At 43.1% G+C, this 26,678-nt stretch overlaps 1 protein-coding gene across 4 annotated transcripts in view; it reads left to right on the top strand.

The window, feature by feature from the left end:
• HERC6 (HECT and RLD domain containing E3 ubiquitin protein ligase family member 6) overlaps nucleotides 1–26,678 on the top strand; it is a 93,763-nt gene that overhangs the window by 47,773 nt on the left and 19,312 nt on the right. For all 4 annotated transcript variants that reach the window (XM_068233167.1, XM_068233175.1, XM_068233182.1 and 1 more), the window contains exons 14-18: nucleotides 7,366–7,482; nucleotides 10,658–10,765; nucleotides 11,082–11,252; nucleotides 17,291–17,434; nucleotides 18,911–19,077. In XM_068233167.1, coding sequence (XP_068089268.1) covers nucleotides 7,366–7,482; nucleotides 10,658–10,765; nucleotides 11,082–11,252; nucleotides 17,291–17,434; nucleotides 18,911–19,077 — 707 coding nt within the window. The remainder of the gene's footprint in view (nucleotides 1–7,365; nucleotides 7,483–10,657; nucleotides 10,766–11,081; nucleotides 11,253–17,290; nucleotides 17,435–18,910; nucleotides 19,078–26,678) is intronic.

Consider the following 26,678-nt stretch of genomic DNA (forward strand, 5'->3'; position numbering starts at 1 on the left):
ATGTGCCCAGCCGCTTTGTGCCTTACCACCTGGTCAAGAGCTTATATCCTGATTCCTGGAATCTAGAGGACATGAACGATTTGTGGGCAAAGATCAGGATCTTGTCCCACTGTTTATCTGTGAACGTTAATCCCAAGTCCTGTTCCCATTTGTTTCGGAATTGGGCAGATGGAGCGGTGGTGTCATTTAGGATACAATACATTAATGAAACCATACCTCTTATTTGGCCCTCTTCCATGCAAGTACGTTCAAAGATGGTAAAGGGTCTGTTATAGCTGGGTTTGGGCCCCTGAGATAGAAGGAAATGCTTAAATTGGATCCAGCTCCAGGAGTCCAAAGTCTGTGCTCCTACTATTTGGGCTAGTGCCTGAAGATGTGTCCAGTCCCCATTCTCTAGCATGTGGTGGGCTCGTATAGTTGGTCCCCCCCTCCATGCTGAGTAACTCTTAGCCGATAAGCCTAGTGGAAACGCAGGGTTGTTCAGGATGGGCAAGAGAGGGGTGGGCCATGGAGACAGTAGGGGTAGGTGCCTATGTCTAGCAAAAGTGCTAATAGTGTAAGCCACCAGAGAGGCAGCTGGGTCTGGGATTTTCCTGAATTTAGTGGCCCATGGGACGTCGCTTAGCTTATCTTTTAGGAGTTCTTCTTCCATTCCCACCCATCTTTTATGGTCTGCGTGTCTGTGCCAATCAATAATGCGAGTGAGGACTGCGGCGGTGTAGTACAGTTTAGGGTTAGGGATGGCCATTCCTCCTGATTCCTTAGGGGCTGTCTGGGTCTGATATTTCAGCCTGGGCTTGCGCCCATTCCAAATAAACTTGGAGAAGGTTCGGGTCACCATCTTGAAGAATGAAGAAGGGATGTATATAGGGAGGGTCTGGAACAAGTAAAGTAGCCGAGGCATAATTGTCATCTTTATTATGCTAGATCTTCCAAACCAGGAAAATTGTTGTTTGTTCCAGTTTTGGAGATCCTTTTTGATTCGTTCTAGGGCAAGGATGAAATTATTGGGTACTAAATCCCTTGGGTCTGGTGTGATGTGTACCCCCCAAATATTTCATGTAGATTGGGGGCCATTTAAAAGGAAAGTTGCTCTGAACAGTGGACTTCATTGTTTCTGGTAGCAGCACTCCCATCGCCTCGCTCTTATCATGTTCAGAATTTTTTCAAATCAATGGCTATCATATACGACGATCCAGATACCGCAGTCACTGCTGAGTTGAAACTTAAAAGTCTCAGACATGGACATAACACCGCAGAGACCTATTCTGCAGAGTTTAGACGGTGGGCAGTATCGGCTAGGTGGGTTATCCGACCCCATTGTGGATGTAATGCTAAGTCATCCTGAACCCAAGACTGTTGATGATGCGATCTCCCTTGCAGTAAGAATAGATCGCCGTATTCGTTATCAGAGGCAAGCTCGTGGTAAACGTCCTATGAGGTCTGTTCCCATCACCTCTCCTACCCCTTCTCTTCCTCAGAATGAGCCGATGCAGATCGGACATTCTAAACTGTCAGAGGTCGAGAAAAATCGGAGACGGTCAGAGGGGCTCTGTCTATATTGCGCAGAAAAAGGCCATATAGTACAGAACTGTCCTAAGAAGGCGGAAAACTCTGCCGCCTAGGAGTAGCCAGAGGTACCACCCTAGGCGAGTCAGTGTTACCTCTACTTGATAATCGCTTACTGCTCCCTTGTTCTATTTCCTGGGAAGATCAAGTCCGGTCTACCCAGGCATTTATAGACTCGGGTTCTGCCGCCAATTTTATAGATTACGATTTTGTTAAGAAATTGGGGATTCCCCTGCTTCCCTTAGACAGACAGATTGTCCTCACTGCAGTGGATGACTCTCCACTTCAAGGGAACTATCCTCTGTCTCAGACTCCGAGTGTGTTATGTCATGCGGGGGTATTGCATAGAGAACAAATACATTTTTTGTACTTAAAATGGCCACTTCTACTGTAATCCTTGGGATGCCGTGGTTGCAAAAGCATTCTCCTCAGATAGATTGAAGCTCCAGGCAGTTGCTTAGCTGGTCCTCCTTTTGCCATCATCATTGGATGGAGAAAGTTGCTGTTTGCACCACTAGGATTTAGATAGAAGGGTTACCTGCACAATATGCTGAATTCGCTGATGTGTTTTGTCCTAAGTCGGCGGACAAACTTCCTCCACACAGGAGTTTTGACTGCCCCATTGAGTTAAGGCCTGGTTGTATGCCTCCTAGAGGTCATTTGTATAACCTGTCCGCTCCAGAAAAACTCGCTATGCAAGACTACATTAAAGAAAACCTTGCCAAAGGTTTTATCCGTCCTTCTAAGTCTCCGGCCAGAGCAGGGTTCTTTTTTGTAAGAAAGAAAGACGGAGGGCTTCGGCCCTGTATAGATTATCGAGGACTGAATAAATTACCATAAAAAATTGTTATCCACTCCCGTTAATTGACTACTTGTTCTCCCAGGTTACTGATGCATGTGTCTTTTCCAAACTTGATCTCCGAGAGGCATACAACCTGGTACGCATAAGAGAGGGTGACGAATGGAAGACGGCATTTAACACACTTGACGGGCACTACGAGTACCTTGTTATGCCCTTCGGGTTATGTAACGCTCCTGCTGTCTTCCAGGAGCTGGTCAATGAGATTTTCCGTGAGGTCCTAGGACGATTCGTCTTGGTATATCTGGACGACATACTGATTTTCTCACCCAGTCTAGCTAAACACAGGGAACATGTGAAGTTTGTCCTGAAAAAACTAAGACGGAATTCTTTGTATGCAAAAATGGAGACATTTTTTTTTGAGGTATCAGAAGTCCCTTTCTTGGGGTATATCATTTCAACCTCAGGACTTTCCATGGACCCCAAAAAAGTATCTGCCGTTTTAGAGTGGCCCCAGCCCATGGGGCTGAAGGCACTCCAAAGATTTCTTGGCTTTGCCAATTATTACAGAAAATTCATAAAGGGATTTTCTTCTGTAGTGTCACCTCTCACTAACCTCACAAAGAAATAAGTTGACACTTATAATTGGTCACCCGAAGCACATTCAGCTTTCTCATCTCTAAAGAACCTGTTTTTCTCCGCCCCTATTTTGCGACATGTTGATGTCACTTGTCCCTTTATAGTTGAGGTAGACGCATCAGAGATTGGAGTTGAGGCTGTGCTGTCTCAACACTCAGGTTTCCAGGGCAGATTACAACCATGTGCTTTCTTCTCACGTAAGTTCTCTACCGCAGAGAGAAATTACGATATCGGTAACCGAGAGCTGTTAGCCATTAAACTCGCGTTTGAGGAATGGCGTCATTGGCTCGAAGGAGCGGAACATGTGATTACAGTCTATACTGACCACAAAAACTTGGTATATATTAAAGGGGCCAAGAGGCTTAGTCCTCGACAGGCCCGCTGGTCATTATTCTTTTCAAGATTCAGGTTTATTATTACGTATAAACCAGGGAGTAAAAATGTCAAGGCAGATGCTCTGTCTAGATGTTTTGAGCCCGAGACAGTACAGCCACCAACTCCTGAGAACATTCTGCCCGAAAAAGTGGTCGTGGCAGCTACCGAGACCTGGGAAGATTGGTCGCTTACTTTGGGGCCTTATCAACAGGATATTCCCGAGGGGAAACCTGACGGAGTTTTATTTGTGCCTCTTCATTTGTGGCTGCAGATTCTACAATTGTTTCATGCACATAAAAATGCAGGGCACCCTGGGATAGCAAGAACACAGAATTTACTGTCTAGGTGTGTATGGTGGTCCTCACTGGTCCTAGATTGTAGGGAGTTTGTCAGAAACTGTACAGTTTGTGCCAGGAATAAGCCATCCAGACAGGCTCCTGTGGGCACCCTTCAGTCTTTGCCAGTACCTGAAGAACCATGGACCCATCTGTCCATGGACTTTGTGGGCGAACTCCCCAGGTCTAATGGGAAAACAGTCATATAGGTGGTAGTCGACAGGTTCAGCAAAATGGCTCACTTTATTCCACTGGACGGACTCCCCTCTGCCCAGGAACTGGCGGATCTCTTCATCCAACACATTTTCCGCTTACATGGCATACCAGAAAATGTGGTGTCAGATAGGGGAGTCCAGTTTGTGTCCAAGTTCTGGAAAGCCTTTTGTCATCATCTTGGAATGAACCAGTCACTTTCCTCCGGCTACCACCCACAGACCAATGGGCAAACTGAGAGGGTTAATCAGTCCTTAGATCAGTTCCTGAGATGCTATGTGGCTGACGCGCAATTAGAATGGGCAAAGTTCTTGCCATTCGCAGAATTTGCGTATAACAACCTGAAAAGTTCCCCTTCAGGCTTTTCCCCCTTTCAGGTGGTGTCGGGGAGATCTCCCAAATTCTCTCCATTACCAGTGGTCTCTTCTCCTTTGCCTGTCTTGGAAGAGTGGCAGTGATCTCTTAAGGAGATTTGGACCATGGTCAAAAGGAACCTGCAAAAGGCCTTACAGACTCAGAAAAAGCAGGCTGATAAAAAGCAATCTGTGGAGTGGGACTTTGTACCTGGAGATATGGTATGGGTTTCTACCCGACATCTGGAGCTGAAACAGCCATCAGCAAAACTGGGTCCCAGATTTATAGGCCCATACCCTGTGTCTAAAAAGATTAATAATGTCACTTATGTCATTTCATTACCACCCAGTATGAGAGGTGTTAAGTCATTCCATTTGTCTTTGTTGAAGCCGGCTGTGCATGTGGATCCCTCCCCCCTCCCCCCTCCCCCCCTGAGATGATTGATGGGGAACCTGAGTATGAGATTGAGCGGATTTTGGATTCTAGGCGGGTGCGTAACTCAGTACAGTACCTTGTCCATTGGAAGGGGTATGGACCTGAGGAGAGATCTTTGGTGCCGGGTCATCGCATGCATGCTGAGGAACTTAGGAAAAAGTTTCATGAGTTACATCCTGAGAAGCCATGCAGAACGTGTACGGAGTCCACGCCTCAAGGGGGGGTACTGTAACAAACTCTGGAGAGGCAGCCGCGGTGTATAGCGCTACCACCGCAGCTGCCTCCAGCTCCCTGTTTAGCAATGTATCCGTGCCTCAGGCGTCTAGCACGCCGAGGACGGGTCTGTCAGTTGCACATAGGGTTGCTTTGTCGCATGCGCGCGCGCACAGACAGGACCTTTATGCGGGGAGGAGGCACGTCAGCTGACCGGCCGGTCGGCTGATGTCAGAGGAGACGTTCGCCGCTCCTCATTGGTTGTTAGAAGGAGGGCATGCCTGAAGGGTCTCCTCTGCTTCAAAAGCCTGGCTGAATCACTCGCAACTTGTCTGCTGTTGCGAATACTCTGTGTTAGCGCTCAGACCTTTAGATAGTTCCGGTGTGCTTTGATCCGGGAGGAAACTAGGGATTTCACACAAGATAGGAATTGTTGATAGCCTTAAAGATTTACTGTACTGTGTTATTATTTGTGCATGACTCTGGCTCGTTCTGACTACTCTTCTGCTTAGTGACTTTGTACCTCTGCCCATCTGATCCTGCTGCCGACTTTGCTTGCTTAACCTTTCTGTCTTTGCCTCCTGATTTTGTACTGTCTCTGTCTGTCTGTTGCCGAACCCGATCTGTCTGACTCCTCTACTCTCACCAGAGGGCCCTTGACTCTGGTGAGGGGCACTGTATGTTAGTACCCGCCAGCTCCTCTGGTGAGGTATTGCAAAGCTATTAGTTCTACTGCTGCCAAAACCGTTCTGTCTGACCACTATACTCTCACCAGAGGGCCCTTGACTCTGGTGAGGAATATTGTACTGTTAGTACCCACCAGCTCCTCTGGTGAGGTATTGCCAAAACTATCAGTACTACTGTTGCACCAATCACTCATTGCATTTGTTGTCACATCAGCTTCTATATACCAGCATTATAAGGTGAATTTGCAGATCACCATATAATCAGGTATATATATACATTATAGGTGATACTGCAGATCACCTCATAATCAGAATTCTGTTTCTTGCTGACACAAATCGTTACAGTTGTAGAGTGGAAGCTATACAACACACATGGGCCAATATTCAATTCACTTTTTCTCCTGAGTTTTCTCCTAGGTCTTTTTTATGTTCTCTTTAGGTGTAGGTGAAAAAGTACTATAAAAATAGTTTTGAGTATTTTCTTGCTTGCTGGTGAATTAAAAGACAAACAGGATCATGAAAAAGAGAAAGCACAGGGACAATGGGAGCTCAATCTGGTGTAGTATGTTAGATAGTATGGAGGTGGTATACAAAAATTAAGTGAAGTACTCACAAGTCAGGGTAGCTAGTATAGCAACCACCGTATGTGCATATGGGGAAGTACCGTACCCACTCTGCCTTTCGTGAATAGACTGGCTGCTGCTCCCAAAAAAGAGGTTTGAGATGAAATCACAAAATCCAGCACCAATACTGGGGTGAGGATTGAAGTAGACAATAGAGGTAGGAGGCGCCTAAGCAATAGAGCAATAGACTAATAGTATGATCAACTCTACAGTCAGGTCCATAAATATTGGGACAGTAACACAATTCTAACATTTTTGGCTCTACACACAACCATAATGTATTTGAAATGGAACAAACACGATGCGCTTTAACTGCAGATTGTCAGCTTTAATTTGAGGGCATGTACATCCAAATCAGGTGAACCGTGTAGGAATTACAAAAGTTTGCATATGTGCCTCCCACTTGCTAAGGGACCAAAAGGAATGGGACCGAATAATAATCATAAATCAAACTTTCACATTTTAATACTTGGTTGCAAATCCTGTTCTTATTTCCTACATTTGGAATAATGTTCTTGTACTTTTTGATATTTTGATATGCTTAATAAACCTTTAGTGAAAGAACTATTGACTTTTTTTTTATCTATGCCCTGCTCTCAGAAGCCCAGTTCTTTGCCAGGAAAGTGTTTTATGGCACTAATTCCTTGTCAGTGAGTGATCCTATAGTCTGATTGGGTCCTGGCTGAAGAGAAATTGGCCCATATGCAATTAACTTTTTCTCCTGAGTTTTCTCCTACTAGATAACTTTTCAGCACTTTGCAGTTGAAAAAGTACCAAAAAGTAGCTTAAAAATTATAGTCAAATTTTTTTTGAGTATTTTCTTGCTTTCTGGGGATTTAAAAGGCATTTTTTGACAAGAAATTATCCCCTAGGAGAAAACTCAGGAGAAAATGTTAATTGCATATGGACTATTGTCAGTTGCTGACATAGCTGAATAATACTCTTTCAGGCAGAGAAAGAAGTAAAGGAACACAGCGTTAAAAAACAAAACTATATTTATTTTTCCAATATGCAGTTACATATATAAAACATATTGTTTGTAAGAGCAAAACAAAAACATTTTTATGCAGCACCTATTACATTATTTTAGGCATCCACTAAAAATAACTTTTACTTTGATGCAGGTAAACATTAAGGCCAATTGTAAAGTCCCAATAAACTTCTTCTGTGTTCTTGAAGTTTCCAATGTGATCATTGTACCAGTGGATCTTGGCAACTGGCACATATGGCGAAAGGATACAGTGAGTATATTAACTTATTCACAAGGATTAATTTGCTTACTTATTATTACCAAGTGCAGCAGTGACGATTAAAGGACAACTGAAACGAGAGGGATATGGAGACTGCCATATTTATTTACTTTTAACCATTTCACCACAAAGGTTTTTTTTCCCTTATGGACCAGGGCAATTTTCATATTTCAGCTCTTATCCCTTTCATTCGCCAATAACTTTACCACATTTTATCATACCTAAATAATCTATATCTTGTTTTTTCCGCAACAAACTAGGTTTTTTGGGGGTGATATTTGTTTTCAGTAATTACTGTACTTTCTATGCATTTAAAATGGAAAACTAGGGGAAAAAATGAAATAAATGCACTATTTCTCAAATTCCATCCCCTATAGTTTTTTTTTTTTTTAAATCAATTTTTTATTGAGACACCAATAAAGCAAGTACATCCAGTACAATAACATAGAGTAAAATGATTGCTATACCCTAATAAGTCTGGTAATGCAAATTAACATCAGTAAAATTTTCTGAGAATTGGTGAACTCATTTTTTTTATAAACCATAGATAAGTAGCAGAACAAAAGAGGAGAGAAGTTAGAGAAAGGAGGAAAAGTGTAAAGTATGAGTAATTGAGGGAGGGAGGGAAGGGTAGGACCTAGGTCTCGGATCCACACTCTCAGTAATTGTCATCTCTTGGTAAGATTACCCTGTATAATGGCCCATACTCACGGGCAACATTTCTGCACTGTCGCTAGCACACGGGAGCGTGTGCGCGACAGTTCGGCGACAGCTCGTCGCCACGTCCCTCCGCGTACACACGCGGAAGAGGGATCAGCGGTCCGACGGAAGCTGTCGCCGACGTTCCTCCTCCCCCCGCCGGAAGCTCCGTGTTCTTATAGAGGTTGCTGTCGCTAGTCCGCATACTCACGCGGACTAGCGACAGTTGCGGCGGAGTTGCGGCAGCAACTGTTGCCAGGCGATTGACCGCGCCAATCGCCTGGCGACATCAGTGATGAGCGACGGTTCGGGCTGCGCGCCCGTGCAACGCCTTATACTCACGGGCGACAATTGTAGCCCGTGAGTATGGGCCATAAGGGCTTGGATGCAATTTAGGGATAAGTAGCATAATACAAAGCCTTATGTTTCTGATAATAAGTCATCTAGGGTGCTTTGATCTGTGAGTGAGTCTCGCATGTCAATCCAGCATGCCCAAGTTGAGACATATGCATCAAATATGTTTTGTGCGGAATGTACCAATTCTTCCATTTGCATTATGTGGTCAATAGCAGTTATGAGTTCAGGTAGTTGAGGAATAATAGTGGACTTCCAGTGTCTCGCTATTAATTGTCTAGCGGCTACCAGGATATATCTTCAAAAAGGATTTTTTAGCTACCACTATAGAGCCTGGTATGCAAGATAATAAGGCAAGTTTTGGAGTTGCGCACCTAGGAATCCCCATAACTTTAGAGTATAGTTTAAATGTTATATGCCAAAATGTTTTAATAGGTTTGCAATCCCACCACATGTGAAAGTATGTACCTTTATCTTTTAAAGAGAACCCGAGGTGGGGTTCTCACAACGAAATCCCCATACAGAGGCTGGGTCTGCCTATAGAGCCCAGCCTCTGTTGCTATTCAGATCCCCCCTAAATCCCCCCTGCGCTCAGGAAGACCCCATAAATCACAGCCGCGCTGTGCGGGCTGTTTACCTTTGTAACGTCAGTCTCCCCTCTCCCCCGCCTCCTGCATCGCTCCGGTACCCGCCCATGTCCCTTCCCTCCAATCAGCGGGGAGGGAAGGGACGCGGGCGGGGACCGGAGTGATGCAGGAGGCGGGGGAGAGCGGAGACTGACGTTACAAAGGTATACACAGCCCGCTCTGACAAGCTGCGTGTCAGCAGCGTGGCTGTGTTTTATGGGGGGATTGCAGAGCGCAGAGGGGGCTTAAGGGCGATCTAGATAGCAACAGAGGCTGGGCTCTATAGACTGACCCAGCCGCTGTATGGGGATTTTATTCTCACAACCCCGAATCAGGTTCTCTTCAAGCATTGCCAGCAAGTTTCTGAGGTGGATGGGTTACATTTATGTAGTAGGGTAGGATATCTGTACCATCTGGAAAAGATTTTATAGTTTCTTTCTTGGGCGATAGAAGCTAGAGAGGTTTTATGTATAAGGGTACATATTTTGTCCCAGTCATCTGGTGTGAAATTTGTATTAAGGTTGGATTCCCATTTTGAGATTAAAGATGTAGCTGCTCCTTTAGTAAGGGATAGTAGAATGAGTTTGTAGACCTGGGACAGAGTGTGATCTTGTGGTTCAGTTCGTGTGCATATATTTCAAAGAGTAACAATGGTCTGGTGATCTTTTCTGAAGGTTGGAGAGATTTATAGAAGCTGGTTAACCCTTATAGTTTTAAAATAAACAATGCTACTGTAAATAGAACCCACATATTTTATTTGCCTTTTTGTCCCAGTTATTGCAACATTTAAATTATGTCCCTAGTACATACCATATATAACAGTAATATACCCTTATGACACACAGTAAAAAAGCTGAGTCCCTAGTGTAACTATTTATGTATTTTTTTTTAAATGATGTCATATTATTTTGTTACAAGTGTAACACAGGCAGTGTTGTTACAGGAATAATCATTGGCGTCTTTTAATCTCCACAAAACCCCTGTAAGGCCTCTTGCACACTACATGCGATTCTGATTTTGATGTGATTTTACATGTGGTTCCAATTAGCGGTTTTTACTGCATGCTGTGTTTTTTCTGCGTTTTTCTTCTTGTGTTGATAGCATCCAGGGGCAATCGGTTTGCAGTGTGCAAGAGGCCTAAAATGCACAAAACACATTCCCCTTTATCCCCTAGCAAGCGGTTAGACTCATCTAACCGCTTGCCGGTTAGATGAGACTTCCTGTTGCCTGAATTCCAGATAACTGGGACTTTACTGTATTTAGCTTTAAATTCTTTTCTGTAACCTATGGAATGCAGTAGGCAAGGTGAAACATTTTTTTGAAAATTCCTATTTGTGGAGAGATAACACCATATTTGGTAGAATGATACCTGATCAACAAATCAATGAGAATGCATTCAGATATCTAAATTATTTATATATAGTTACTACCAAAATATTTTCTCCTTAATAGCATTTTTGCTTTGTTCTCTCTTCTTTCGATTGCAGAGTCAGGACGAAAGCAGTTCTCCTGTAATATATTGCCGTTTTCCGTTCATCTTAACTTTTCCTACCAAAGTTCAATACCTACATTTTGATGCTGCTTTGAAGAAGCAAGTAAGTCATTAAGATTTCAGTATGAAAATCCCTAATGTAATACAGAAATGAGACACATAGGAGCCTTCTTATAAAAAAAGCTGCTAAGTTAATAAGCTGTTCATGTTAACAACATGCAGATTTGCTATTATTCATCCATAAATCAGGCAGTATGAAGAGGTGTCTTGTTTATACTGCTTCATTTTGGAGACATTGCTGTAACCAGTTACCTCAAAAAAAAAAAACTTTAAAAAAATGCAAATTCTAATGTCTTTTTTTTAAGTTGTCCAAAAGATAACTAACGTCATGATCTTATGTCTGTAAATTGTATTCCTAGGCAATAAAGATTAATACTAATCAAGTGCTAATGATGAACAGAATGCAGGGCATCGGTGATATTCCAAGGATACCAGTCTTGCATTTTAAAATCCGTCGTGAATATCTTCTGGAAGACACCCTGCACAAACTGAGCATTGTGGAAGACTGTGATTTTCAAAAGGAACTGCAGGTAAATGACCTGAGGTAATGTCTGCTGTGTCTGTGATGATCCGCTCAGCTGGCTGCACAGGCAGACAGCTGTTTGTCCATTCCTCTAGTCTGTGGGCTGCAGGTCTCTGGAGCAGAGACCTGTCTTTCCATTGCAAGTTTCTGGTCTGTTCTCTTGCTGGGGAATTTGCATACATTCGTTATGCAAATCCCCTACCTGCCTTCTTTGATGACTGGCACTATAAGAGCTTTATGTTTCCCAGAAGGCTTTGCTGGTCATTTCCTTTCCATAGTCTGTTCCTGATGGACACTGCTGGAGTGTCAGCCATTGCTATCTAGTATAGTTAATTCCTGGGGGTTGCTTTAGGCTTCCCTTCTAGCCCAGTCAGGTTGTATTATCTGTATTGCCTGTTCTGTCTTGTCTTGCCTGTTGCCATTGTCCTGCCCCAAAGGTGGTCGACAGGAAATGGTTCTGATCTCTGTTCTTGGAGTATAGCTGGTGCAGCGGTTGCTACCAGCTATCTCTTCTGTTCTGTCTCCTGGGATCGCGCTAGCTACTTTTCGCTAGCGCTGGGGATCCTTCTGTTCTGCTACTCTGTACCTGGATCGCGCTAGCCACTTTTCGCTAGTGCTGTGGATCCTATCTCTCGCTTGTCCCTGTTTTCGTGTGTCTGTCTTGTCCGCTACGCTTGCTGCAGGCTCGGTGAGGTAACCGTTAAGCAAGTGCTCGCGTCCTCTGTTTCATGTTTGTCTGTCGATGGTTAGTTAGGCGTGCTTGTCTCTATTGTGCTTATCACGTGGAGACCGCGCATAACCGCGTGCACTGTTGCGAATGAGTGCGGTGTTCGCGGTTAGCTAGCGTTTATTATTTTCCGTATCTCCTTATTGTATTATTTGCTGTGCCTTTGCTACCCTCGTATTCTATTCTGATCTGCCTTGTGTCACGTCTGGCGATCGCACCTCTCGCGATCGCGTTCCTATTTCATATCTGCTGTTGTGTGTGCGCGGTCGCGGAGTGGCGACTGGATTGGCGCACACACATACAACCTGTCCCTTTGCTCAATCTCATTCGCAATCGCCTCTCTTGCGATTGCGTTCTGCGCTTCGTACAATTCCTGTCTGGCACTTGTGGAGGTACAGAGGATTGGTTCCTCTGCACTCCCCAGCGCCATCTGCCGACAGGAATTTCCCTCTACAGGTGCGTAGCACCTTTTGCTGGGTGCCTGCAAATATACGCTTGTGGAGGATTTCCGCCGTGTCAGCGCACGCGTTGTGCGCTGATCACGGAGAAAGTTCCACAATCGTTACAGAATGACCAGCCTAACCCAAAACCCTAGTGTAGACGGAATTTCCGATTTGTACGATTTTGTCGAATATGGCTCTTGTACCTTTAAGAGATTTAAAAAACTTGAACCTGAATCAGCAGACGAATTTTTGTCTGAGTGTACGAAACTGTTAGCGAACCCTGAATTCCAATGCACCCCAGTGTCTACCTGGGCCCCCCAAATGGTCTACATTCTGTTGGGGGGCGAAATGTCAATGTGGGGTTATGATGTGTTAGATCATACCACCCTGAGTCAAAGACCCCTGGAATTCTTGGCCTTTTTAATTTACAATTGGCTGAGATTACCTCAATTACCATACCCCCTTAATGAGTTGTTGTCAGCAGCTCAATCAGCTGTTCCATCTACTCTTTCATCCATAAAGCAGCCATCCAAAGCCTCTAAGTCTAAACGTAAAAGATCTAGGAAGGCTTCCCAGCGGAAAGATCCGTTGCCCATGGCAACCACAGATAGAGAGGTTATTTCTGTCAAGTCTGAAATGGGCAAAACCATGCATGATGATAATGATGTTTATAATGCATCTGCTGATCAGTTTCCAGGTTTTTTGCCCCAATCCAAAGCTTATGTGGATCCTGCTATAGGTAGGATCGCACACTATATTAAAGCAGTTAAAAAATCTGTACTCGTTCCTGATCCCCACCCATATGGAGATTATTTAGATACTGGGTTGTTCGAACCGCCATTTGCCTCATGGGAAATCGGGGCCTTGGTGGAGGAATTTGATTTGGATTGGAAAGCCTTTTGCGATTTTTACATCGCAAAAAGCGCGGATATCCTGAACGATTGTCTTGACTCTGTGTGCCTTTTGATTGATTCTGATGAATGTGACAAGTGTGTTGTGGATCTGGTGATGTATGTGTGGCAGATCATTTTGGATGAATTACACACACACCAATTAATTGATCTTAATAAAGAGGTAAAAGATTCCCGTTCTGTTCCTGCTCCAGTTCCATCTGTAGACTGTGCGCACTATGATTGTTCATCCTTTGTTAAGTGTGCATGGGAGCCCCCGTTTGAGAAATGGGAGATCGAGCTCCTGGTCTATGAATTGGAATGTGATTGGAGATCGTTTTGCAATCATTACCGTTCTAAAAACGAAGCAGTTTTGTATGCGTGCATTGAGTCTGCGTGCACTTTAATCAAGACTGGTGAATGTATCTCTGACTTTGTGACTCCGCTGTTTGACGTGTGGAGAATGATTTTGGATGAACTACATGCGCTTCAATCTGCTAAAAACACATTGTCAGCGGACGATTGTTCCAATCCTCTGGATTTAAAGAAAGTGAGTTTTGAATGCATTCCCTTTTCCAAAGCAACTGAGTGTTTGAAGTCTGAGTGCAAGTCGTTCAGAGCAGTTGCTTGTGTGGAAGTTGAACCAGTGCGGTCTGATGTCGCCACCGCACGTATGGCTGCAAAAGGTCTGTGTGGTCCTGTGTCTAAGGAAGACAGATTTTTTCCCTCAGGATCTCTAAGATCGTCCGTTTGTGAGCCTGCCATGGGGAAAATTCCTAAGTTATGCAACTTTAAGAAAATTATTGATGTGTCTAATAAAGTTTCTCCTGTTGTTGTCGCCACTTCTTTTGCAAATGAATCTATGTCTTATTCTGTTCGCACCTGTGCAGGCCTGTTGCCTGATGACAGTTGCTCCAGTGTTTCTGTCCTAGATGTCTTGCAGTCTGCTCCGCAGATCGCGGAGGTTTGCGATATGGAAGCGTCAGTTTCGCAACCTAAAGCGATCTTGGATCCGCAAATTTTGCGTTCTGACTCCTCGGATTCAACCTTGTTAGCCGAATCTAAGAGTGAGACAGCGCTTCGGTTTTGCGAATCTGATGCTGAAGCTTCTTTGCCTTGTCCAGAGAAGCTTTCTCTGAACCTGCCCTGTACCATGAATGAAGGCATGATGTCCACTTGCATTGACATTTGCGAGTCTGATTCTGAAGAAAGTATTGACTCTCCACCCAGTACTCTGGATGAGTCAATATTGCCTTGTACAATATCTCCTGCCCTGCCCCTAGAGGCTCGTCTAGGTATTGCTGCTATTTTTTACCTGTCTTTCTGCAGTTTTGGAGTTGCAAGCTAGTTTGATTACTACGCAGAGTTCTGGGTGCAGCGAGATTAAAGTTAGGGAGTCAGTGTGTGGTCCAGTGAATATTCCTGTACGTTCCACTCATGATGATGAAATTCAGTCTCAGTTTATGGTGGAACCTTCCCTGGGACATCTGCCCTGTTCTCAAAGTAAAGTTCCAGTTTTGCCCTGTAACATGGATAGTACAGAATCCTTCTTAGACAACTTGAAAAATGATGTTCCTGAGGTCTTGTTTGATGATCTGAAGGTCTCCGAGTTCCTCCCAAAGGGTGCAGAACTTGTAGGAGATGTCTCCTGCCCCCCAGGTCCTTCTGAGGTGTTGCCCACTTCAGTAGGCATTGCTGCCTTGCTGACTACTTTTGCAGCTCTTGTGGAGCTTCATTCATGTGTAGTCAATGATGATATTACAGTTACAGAAAATTCTGAATTTGAGTCAGAGTCTTCTTTTGAAAGACCAGTACCTGTGACCTTTACTCGTGATGATTTTCTGCCCGGTACTGGTTTTGGTCTTGTCGTGTCGGACTCTGAGGTTGGCAGTTCCCCGACATGTCCTGAGGTTTCTCCTGTACTAGTGTACCCCGATGTGCTCTGTGACCGAGAAAGCCCAAGTGTGCCTCGGTTACCAGCGTACTCAGATGCTTCCTCAGTGGAGACATGTTCTGATATAGCCTGCCTGCTTGCATGCCCAGAAGTGGTCCCTGAAAGTCCTGATCTTGATGGGTGTCCTGCTAATTTTGAGTCTGGAATGATCATAGGTTCCATAGGGGTTCTTGGTGGTTCTCCATGTGAGCCTGGTGAGCGTTCTGGCTTCTTGGGATCTCTGCGAAACTTCAAGGCGTTCTGGGAGATTTTGCTTGGTGCCCTGAATACGATCAGCAATGGCTTTGGTGTTGTAAGGGACACTTCGAACAGGTATTGCGGCAGGTTTGGTATTCTTGGACGCTCCTTGGAAGGTGGTGGGTATTGTCTGGAGGGTGTCGATGGCTTCTTCTCTGGTGTCCACAGTCCTGATGGGTGTTACGCTGAGACTTGTAGTGCTGATGGGCATGTTTCGGTGGCTTCTGCTTCCGATGAGGTCGGTTTCGGATGGACTGACTCTAGAATTGGGCCTTGTCGGGCTGTCCCGACCTTCATGAGTCTTCAGTTAGAGTTTTGTGATGATACCAGTTTTGAGGGATGTCTGGAATCCATCCCTAGAGGGGGGGGGGGGGGGGGTACTGTGATGATTTGCTCAGCTGGCTGCACAGGCAGACAGCTGTTTGTCCATTCCTCTAGTCTGTGGGCTGCAGGTCTCTGGAGCAGAGACCTGTCTTTCCATTGCAAGTTTCTGGTCTGTTCTCTTGCTGGGGAATTTGCATACATTCGTTATGCAAATCCCCTACCTGCCTTCTTTGATGACTGGCACTATAAGAGCTTTATGTTTCCCAGAAGGCTTTGCTGGTCATTTCCTTTTTCATAGTCTGTTCCTGATGGACACTGCTGGAGTGTCAGCCATTGCTATCTAGTATAGTTAATTCCTGGGGGTTGCTTTAGGCTTCCCTTCTAGCCCAGTCAGGTTGTATTATCTGTATTGCCTGTTCTGTCTTGTCTTGCCTGTTGCCATTGTCCTGCCCCAAAGGTGGTCGACAGGAAATGGTTCTGATCTCTGTTCTTGGAGTATAGCTGGTGCAGCGGTTGCTACCAGCTATCTCTTCTGTTCTGTCTCCTGGGATCGCGCTAGCTACTTTTCGCTAGCGCTGGGGATCCTTCTGTTCTGCTACTCTGTACCTGGATCGCGCTAGCCACTTTTCGCTAGTGCTGTGGATCCTATCTCTCGCTTGTCCCTGTTTTCGTGTGTCTGTCTTGTCCGCTACGCTTGCTGCAGGCTCGGTGAGGTAACCGTTAAGCAAGTGCTCGCGTCCTCTGTTTCATGTTTGTCTGTCGATGGTTAGTTAGGCGTGCTTGTCTCTATTGTGCTTATCACGTGGAGACCGCGCATAACCGCGTGCACTGTTGCGAATGAGTGCGGTGTTCGCGGTTAGCTAGCGTTTATTATTTTCCGTATCTCCTTATTGTATTATTTGCTGTGCCTTTGCTACCCTCGTATTCTATTCTGATCTGCCTTGTGTCACGTCTGGCGATCGCACCTCTCGCGATCGCGTTCCTATTTCATATCTGCTGTTGTGTGTGCGCGGTCGCGGAGTGGCGACTGGATTGGCGCACACACATACAACCTGTCCCTTTGCTCAATCTCATTCGCAATCGCCTCTCTTGCGATTGCGTTCTGCGCTTCGTACAATTCCTGTCTGGCACTTGTGGAGGTACAGAGGATTGGTTCCTCTGCACTCCCCAGCGCCATCTGCCGACAGGAATTTCCCTCTATAGGCGCGTAGCACCTTTTGCTGGGTGCCTGCAAACATACGCTTGTGGAGGATTTCCGCCGTGTCAGCGCACGCGTTGTGCGCTGATCACGGAGAAAGTTCCACAATCGTTACAGTGTCATTGTTTAGCTATATTGTACTTTATTCTATTTGAGAAGTTTGTGTCAGATAGCGCCATTTGCTTCTGAAATGACTTCCTATTCATGTATTATCTCAGCACAACTGTATTCACAGAGGGATAATGGTAATAAAATCTACCTTAATCTGACAGGTGGAATTCCTAGGCGAGTCAGCAAGTGATCCCAGAGCTGCCAAAATAGAGTTCTTCCTCCATGTGGCAGAGAAAATGGTTCACCCGGATTATGGCTTGTTCACCTGCTCTGATCCAATGCTACCAGTTTGGTTTCCAACGCATGTAAGTTTCCGCTTTATTGTTAAGCATAATTAAAATATAATTCCAGTAGTAACTACAATTATTTGTATATTATTTAGCAGTATGCCACTAAGGCTACATTTCCACTTGTGCGATTGTAGTCCTATTCCCTGCACACTGCATGATGCTGGGAATGAAAATAAAAACACATTCACATTACTTTATGTGTACTGTTCACAGGATACAGTGTGGGGAAATCTAGCAGCCAAAAAGTAAAATTACACCAAACTATATTTAGAATAAATTAAAAAATAAACCCTGCATTAGTTATTAGCCTCTTATATTCCCCCACCTCCTAGTTACCCAAATATAGCACGTGTAACAAAAAAAAAAGATAAAAAAAAAACAAACATAAATAGTTACCTTAGGGACTTTTTGATATGTATGTTATGAGAGTACAATACTGTTATTTTTGCAAACAAGGGCTTGTAATTATTGAGTTGAGTGTATTGAGTGTAAGAAAAAAACAGAAAAAATATACTTTTATTTTCAAATAAAATATCGTTGCGATACATTGTACTAGGGACATAATTTAAATGTTGTAATAGGCAAATAATATGTGTGGGTTTTACTTACAATAGCACATTTTACTTTAAAACTATAATGGTTTAAAACTGGGAAATAATGTTTTTTTCCATTTTATATTATTTATTCCCTTTAAAATGCATTAAAAGTAATTCTTAGAAAAAAAATACCACCTAAAGAAAGTCTAATTTGTGGCAAAAAAAAAAATATATATACAGATCACTTCAGTGTGATAGGTAGCCATAAAGTTATTGGTGAATGAATGGGAGGAGTGTTATAAGTGAAAATTGCTGTGGTTTTTAAGGGGAAATAACATGTGATAGAGAAGTAGTTGAAGTGCATATCTATAAAGGAACAATAACAATTAAACAACGTATTCAGTAATTGCAGCTGTAGGTGCATTTGCTTCTGTATAGATATATAATCTGGTAGTAATTTAAACCATGTGCACAAGCTCTTAGGCCTAGTGCACACCGGAGCGTTTCCGCTGCGGTTTGCGATCTGCTTGCGGGTGCGGATCCGCTAGGGTAATGTATTTCAATGGGCTGGTGCACACCAGAGCGGGAGGCGTTTTGCAGAAACGCATACTCCCGGGCTGCTGCAGATTTTGGATTGCGGATGCGTTTCTGCCTCAATGTTAAGTATAGGAAAAACGCAAACCGCTCTGAAAAACGGCACTTCAGAGCGGTTTGCCAGGCGTTTTTTGTTACAGTAGCTGTTCAGTAACAGCTTTACTGTAACAATACATGAAATCTACTACACCAAAACCGCTACACAAAACCGCAAAACGCTAGCTGAAACGCTGCAGAAAAATAAGAAAAAGCGTTTCAAAATCTGCTAGCATTTTGCGGATCTGCTAGCGGTTTTTGGTGTGCACTAGGCCTTATTGTGTATATACACTGAAGATGATTCATTGTTTATTTTGCACTGCAGGCATTAGTGGAAAAGAAGAAGTATTATTACTATGGCATACTTTGTGGACTGGCAATATTCAATCAAACCGTCATGTATCTGCCATTTCCACTTGCTTTTTATAAGAAGATTCTGGGCAAAAAGATAACTGTGGAAGATTTGACAGAACTACAACCTTCTATGGGAAGGTAATGAGAATCTTAGTGGTGCTACAAACCTATACACATTATGTATTAGATTTTAGTGATCTTCTTAGAATTGATGTAACAGCAATAGCACCTTCCAATAGCGAGTTTTGATAATGCTGTGGCAAGTAGTAAGGTTTTTTTGTAGCTAGTATAGCCTTAGCTGAAGGGAGTCCCAACACTCCAAGCCAAACTTGTAGCAGGCCTAAGATGCTTTTTAAGTGCTTCAGGATGGCACTAATTGAAACCTACGCTCTATTTGGGAGCTGTTATCCCTGCCAGGACATAGATTTCAATTAGCGCAATTCATGGACCCACCGCTACCGCCGATCGTGATGCTCTCCCATCGCTACAGCCCACTCAGCCTGCTGTCGGCATGAATCTCATTGGCTCACATCGATCACAGGGTCAGGAGCCAATGAAATCGGCTCCTGACCGTCTCACAGAGCTTTGCTGTCAGAGCGAGTGAGCTTCAGCGATGGAGAGCAGCACGATTGGTGGTAGCATCCATGTGGCGTGACGTTGGTAGGCCCTGTTTTTCATACCAGCCGTCTCTGATCCCGCTCGGCCAGAAATCTGCCTGGCGAATACATTTGGCCAAGTGACAGCTGAGGGTATTGAACAGGGAGATAAGACTGTGCTCAGCTGTACTGCTGCAGTAATGGCCACAATGAGTTAAGCTCCCTGTAGAGTGAAAATGTGTGGGAGAGCTGATAACAAACAAGATGTGCTGCACCCAGACAACTATGTGCTCAAGACTGAAAAACAAAGTTATCTTCATGAACTGTAAAGCTGGCCACTAACGGTCCAATTTCTAGCGAAAAATCGTTCGAGCGATCAGAAATTCTGATCGGATTGGTTGTAAATAATCTCCATTGGTGGACACAATCGATTATGAACAAGTGAAAAAAATGTCGCCCGAATGAATTTTTGTCGAACGAAAATTTGGATTTTCTTGGTGGTCGTGATAGATAGGAAGCAATGATTGGTTAGTTGATGGTGTAGTGAGCGATTTTTCGTCCGATCAGAATTTCTGATCGCTCAAACGATTTTTCGCTAGAAATTGGACGGTTAGTGGCCAGCTTAAGACGTGGAAAAACAGTCTGGCACTATAGTATTTATTGTGCAAAAAGTACTTTTTGTACTATTGTCAGATACTGCCAATGCCTTGATCGTGCATTTTTGTGTCACTTTTTGCACAATAAATACTATAGTGCCAGACTGTTTTTCCACGTCTTACAGTTCATGAAGATATCCCTGTAGAGTGAGGTGGTGGGTGAGAACAGGTGATCTGTACAAACTGGGAATCTCTGGCTGCTTCTTTCCAGCTCCTCCTTGAATGTCTCATGTGGGAGATGATGGGGTTTGGACGAGGAGCTTAGACAGCTATGTCTCAAATAAAATTTAATTTTCATATCAGAAGGAAGGGGAGCCAGTCATCAGGTAGCTTAAATATTTGTTTCTAATACATACTTTGGTAATTACGTATATTCCGGCATATAAGATGACTTGGCGGATAAGACGACCCCCAACTTTTCCAGTTAAAATATAGAGTTTGGGATATACTCGCCGTATAAGACTACCCCTCTTCCAACGCACACCACATTAAAATAAAAAAAAATCATATACTGGTGCTATATATGGACATATTCTGGTGCTGTACTATATGTGTTACCCAGTATATAACAGTATATAGTCAATTGACTGGTTAGATTGGTCAACTCTCCCTCTCCCTAAGTGGATTGGTCAGCTCTCGTGTCTACCAGTTTATCAGAGCGGTATGGAAGAATAGTGCCCATAAAACACACCTCTTTCACCCTTCTGGCCCACCCTTGTATCCTATTTACCTCCTTCTCTGCCTCTCAGATCTCGCATATATGTGCCTGCGCCGCTTCACTACAATCCTCAGCAGTGAGATCTGATAGGCGGTAACAGGATAGGGCGTATCACCCGGCATCAATGACACCCGGCGTATAAGACGACCCCAAACTTTTCTGAAGATTTTCAAGCGTTAAAAAGTAGTCTTATATGCCAGAATATACAGTAATACAAACTTATATTATGTATTAAAAACGGAGGCTGAACTACATCTTTAAGAGCCAGCACCACTAGTGCAGATCTCTTTAGACCAAGGCCTCCTCTGGCCTGTCCTTACAAAGAGTTGAAGTGTACATCTCTTTGCAGCTTTCATCACATTGCAGGCCAAACACATTTGAAAGTTCAGACTGTTTATCAAGCAGTAACTTTGAAACAAAGTGCGGAGTTGTGCAAACAGCTGGCACTTTCCCAGTGTAGAATGTACTCTAGCTTATGTTAACTTATTTCTATGTTAATGACCAGACACTTGAGGTCGTTTCAAAGGGGTTAAATAAAAGGGGTTTATTTACAGATTTACATATGTACAAGTTATAGCATACAAACGATGTGACTCACATAATGGCTCTATATACCCTATGCTCAGTCACACGCTTTCATTAGCTGAGCCCCTTTCTATCTCACCGTCCATGTCAGCATTCCAAGAGAGAGAGAGATTCCCAAACATTGTCTTTTATTTGGGATACCACAGGTATAGAGACTCCTCCTCTGTGTCATACATCATCAATAGTTCCTGCCCTTAGCAGCTGGGGGGAAGGAACTTGTAGTTAATCCCATGGACCATTGTTGACCAAACCAGACAAACCAGCTTCCTCTCAGCTTTCTCCTCAATGGCCATTTGCGGGGGCTGGGGTCAGTGTCAGAGGCCATTGTCTTTGCTGTGTTATTTACTCATATGCAGATGTGTGTGGTTGTAAAAAGTCATTTATGAAACACAGGCTTTGCACAAGGCCCCAGCTGATCAACTAGATTCACTGTAAATCTCTCATAGCAACATAAATGTCCAGACATACTTTTCCATTAAGGCACATCTGGAAATACACAGTTTATACCGATAAAATACAACATTCCCTCCTGTTGTGCCTAATGGACACACCCTCATGGCTGGGATCCGGAACATGTGCCCTTCAGCGGATAGCTTCTGTATGCTCCGCACAGCTACATTGAGTCGCAAAACAGTTCTTGCTGGACGCAAGCCACCGCTGGGCTGTATCAAATAACAGTTATCCCCGGCAGTGTGACACAGTCCAAGGTTATTGGGAATCATTTCTCCTGTGGAAAGACCATCCTCGCTATGCAGGGGCCAATGACCAGGAACCCAACATTCATTCCCACTCACACCTAATCGGTACATTGACATGACATTAATTGTAAGGGTGAATATCCAGCATCATACCATATATGTATCACCTGGATTTATCAGATCGCAATATCTTATCATGTGAACCTTAGTTTGTTCTGCAAGTTTATTGCCATCAATGTATACCTTTATGACAAAGACACATCATACCCATGGATTATCCATTGCAACCAAATATATATCTCAATGCGTTTGTTTGTGTAGGTAGGTTGTGCACATGAAAATATAATAGAAGAAAACTATTTATTGTACCATTGTAGGTCATGCGGTATTCATGTAATTAAGTCAGTACTCGACTAATCTTGCTGCAAAACACATTTACATTACATTACCTACATTGTCTTGTACTTAGTGGATTGGGCACAAAATATATATAGATGAAACAAAAAAGCTTAACTTCTAATCAATTATCAGTACCTTGATTCTATATCATTGGTGTCCAGACATTAAATTACCAGAGGTTACCCACCCCTACTGTATACTGAAAGGGTGGGCCTGATTATTAAATTAACTGGATAAAGGTTTTACACACAAAGAATACGCCTGCTGTTCAGGCTTATCCACCTTCAAAGTTACATTTATCTTCTAACAAAACAAGAATGGATGGTGATGCCCAGCTATTTAATAATAAACCATTGTTGGTGGTCATTTCCAGGGGCTTCTTTGAAGCTCTGGCTACTCTTGTTAACCATTCAACTGTGTGAATTTGCATACGTTCTTTTTGGTTGTAGACTTCCCCCATCCCTGTGGGCCAAATACCCATTCACTTCCTTTGATGAGTCCTTCTACAATTTACCTGTGTCAATGAATCTATACCACCCTTTACATAACAATGAGAATACTCTCTGTAGCCCTCCAACCTGGGAGAGGACTTTTTGGGAAGGCATTTTAGTGTAGAAACCATCCCCCTTTCCTTATAAATCCCAATAAAAGAAAATGAATATCTCCACTACTGCTGCATGTTAATATCTCTGCGGCCCCCTGCACACTGCCAATCTGATTTGCAATTCCGATTTTCACTGGGCACTGTCGACATACGCAGAAAAACGCATAAGAAAAAACTCAGCATGCAGTACCGACTCAAAATTGCAACTCACAATCGCACGTAAAATCGCGTCCAAAATTGCCAATCGGAATTGCATGTAGTGTGCAAGAGCTCTCAGGAAAATATAACATATGACACTACGTCCTACAAGAGAACAAAATCTTTCATCTTAAATAATGCTGTCAGTTGGCCATACACCTACAGATTTCCATCCAATGTTCCAAAACGATCAATTCCTTTAGGAAAATAATCGATTCAGAATAACTCGATTCCTACCAACCACTGCACATCAATTCCCAATAGATTCCAGCCTGGAATCTATTACTAATCGATCGTATTGCAGAGTTGCCCAATGCAGTGCAAGGTTATTGGCCATTAATTTGCCAAAGTTGTTGCTCCTGATTGTTTTTAACTTTCCAACCTGTCCGATCGATTTATTCAATCGCCAAAATTGATCTGACATTTGGGGAATCGATTCCTAGCAGCTGAATCTGCAAGGAAATAACTGAGAAAATCGATGAGTGTATTGGCAACCCTTACCATTACTTTCCTTCACTTGTAGATCAAATTATAAACTTAAGAGGTTTATTCGTAACCGTAAAATTGCCTTTGAGTACTCTTTATGAATATACAGTATAAATAGGCCAACAGCATTCATAGCTGTGTTTGCTCATGCCTTCAATATCGTGTATATAATCCCCCCCTTTGGTACCTCAAAGCGTAGGTACCACTTTCTCAATACTTCTATGTAAAAAAAAAACACAAAAGTGAAAAAATTAAAACAAAATAAAAAATGGTGTATGGGGCAACAAAAATCCCCACAACCGAAAAGCAAAAAATGTATTGCGAAAATAAATGATAAAATTATTCAAAAACTGAACAGGGAGAGAGAAAAAAAAAACTACAACTCTTTGGTTGTTACTAATCCAACCAACAAACAAACACAGAAACGTACAGGCCTTTCAGGACACACACATAAGTTAGTTACACACAGGTCTGTACAATTAGTACATTGACACAAAGATGCTGATATCCTTTGGAGTTCATTGTCTTCAGTATTGGGTGGGCCATCTGTGTCCATAGAAACAAGAAATACAAGAAACAACAACAATACAGTACAAGTTAACTGTTAACCACCTTTACTTCAGTTTCACTCATTAAACCTTCTATTGTTTAATTGTTTGCAAACAATTAGGATTTTAACTCATGAGCTCATGGTATTTTCTGCAGACTAATTGTTAACCTCTATAATTTAGAGTGGGTGCACCCTGATCCTAAACCAAATTCCATGTAGATGCCCTTGGCTGAAGAGGAGAGAAACAAAAACACAATACATGAATACAACATAATCAAATGTTAGATGGCTTGACTTTTTTTTAAACCACATACATTTTTCCTTTCTGAGATATCTGAAAAACAAAGCATAATTATGTTAATATCCTCACCTTAAGACACCATTGTTACTTCACAATCTGTTAGTCTACCCCTATACTGCAAACCTGTTGAGACAACAGAGTGTATTCCATTTACCACACATTATTACACATTAATTTTTGAACAGTCTGACATATATCCCAAGAAAAAAGGAATTGCAATGTTTGACAAACTACAGATTAGCCAATATGGCATACTGGCTAGCGGGGCATAAATTGGAATGTTTGGCCAATGTCCTTGCTGTGCACTGGAACCGTATGCACAACTAGAATATTGTTTAGGTTTCGCTTGCTGGCCATGATTTCCGATTCCATTTTCCAGTTTATCTGGGCCCTGAAATGCACCAAAGTTCTCATGTTTTTCATGATCGTGAGGGGAGACGGTGCTTACACAATTGGAGATATTGCTGGTGTGTCTATTCTTAACTTTGTGGTTTCTGCAATATCGTTTTATGTGGCCAGATCTATGACATCGGTAACATCGGAAATTTTTTCTCTGTGTACCTTTATATGCCACAGATACATTGGATGTCTCTCCCTCATTTCCCTCCTCACAACAATCCCTCAGTATATTAATGAATTGTTGACACGTGATGGCATTTTTAAGAGCAAGTTTAACTGGGTGGCTCACCATACATTTATTCGCCATGGAATATAACAACTCCCCATCATCAGCTGATACATCTTGGCAATTATGGACCACTCTATACAGTGACATGTACTCATGACAAAATATCACAGGATCCATTCCATTCATGAACCTCATGCTTGCCAACGCTTGCACGCCTCTTTCATCACGGCTTCCCAATACACGCTGTACTTCCTGTCTCCTACCTCCTGCATCTGCTACACAACCACCATTTTCCAGAACTATGCGAGTGGCTAAGGGCCCCGGCAACCAGGCCCGTAAAAGTGCACATGCATCTTCATCATTTAGACTGTACTGACATACCACTGCCTCAAATTGACTAGACAACCTCACAGGCGATTCTAGGGAATCAAAATCGCCCAGAATCTGACATAAGCGCAGTTTGTCCTGAATTGTTAGCACAGTAGGGCTGGACACATCTGCTAGTTGTACCCCACTGCAGGTACTGTCATCAGTAATAGTGCAGACATTTGCAGAATCACAAGTTTTTGCTTTTTGTTCACATACTGATAATATGTAAATCTCCTTCTGTATCAACAATGAGTTGGTATGTAACAGTTCTCTTTTTAAAGAGGCAACCAGCTCTTGCATCTGGGTTAATTTATCATTGAGTAAGTGAATTAAGGTTTCATTTGAGGCGCATTTGACCTTGTGCTGTTCTATTTGTTTCTCCAATTCACTATTCCTTTCCTTCCAATCATCTGCCTCTAATTTTAACGCCTGCAAATCAGCTCTCGATGAATCTGCCATAACCACCAAATTATCTTTAAACTTATCCAGGTCCTTTCTGATTTGCTGTCTGTCTGCAGCCCAATCTCTCGCTCTCTGCTCTGATATGACCCTCATCCTAAGTAAAATCGAAATTTCATTTGCAAGCTTTATCTTCTGTACTTTCTTTCCAAAATATGTCTGCTGCAATCCATTATTACATTTCTCACATTTTTCTACCAATGAAGCAAACTGTTGCTCCTGGGATTCATTTGCAGATGTATTCACATCAACCGTGGCCTTGTCCCTAACATACTTCTGTGCAAGCTCCATTTTCACCACACTGTACACAAGCTTCAATGACCAACACAAAAGCTATTGTCCTCATAATACACTCACATTCACTTCTAACTGCCTTCAGATTATGTGATCTACACTCACAATGGCTGACCAAACTATATACACAAATACAGCAACAACAGGAGATGAAGCTTTTACTGCCTCTCACAGACCATTCATATTCAATCCACACAA

This window comes from Hyperolius riggenbachi, chromosome 1 (genome assembly GCF_040937935.1).
Source record: "Hyperolius riggenbachi isolate aHypRig1 chromosome 1, aHypRig1.pri, whole genome shotgun sequence".
NCBI classification, from domain to species: Eukaryota; Metazoa; Chordata; class Amphibia; order Anura; family Hyperoliidae; genus Hyperolius; species Hyperolius riggenbachi.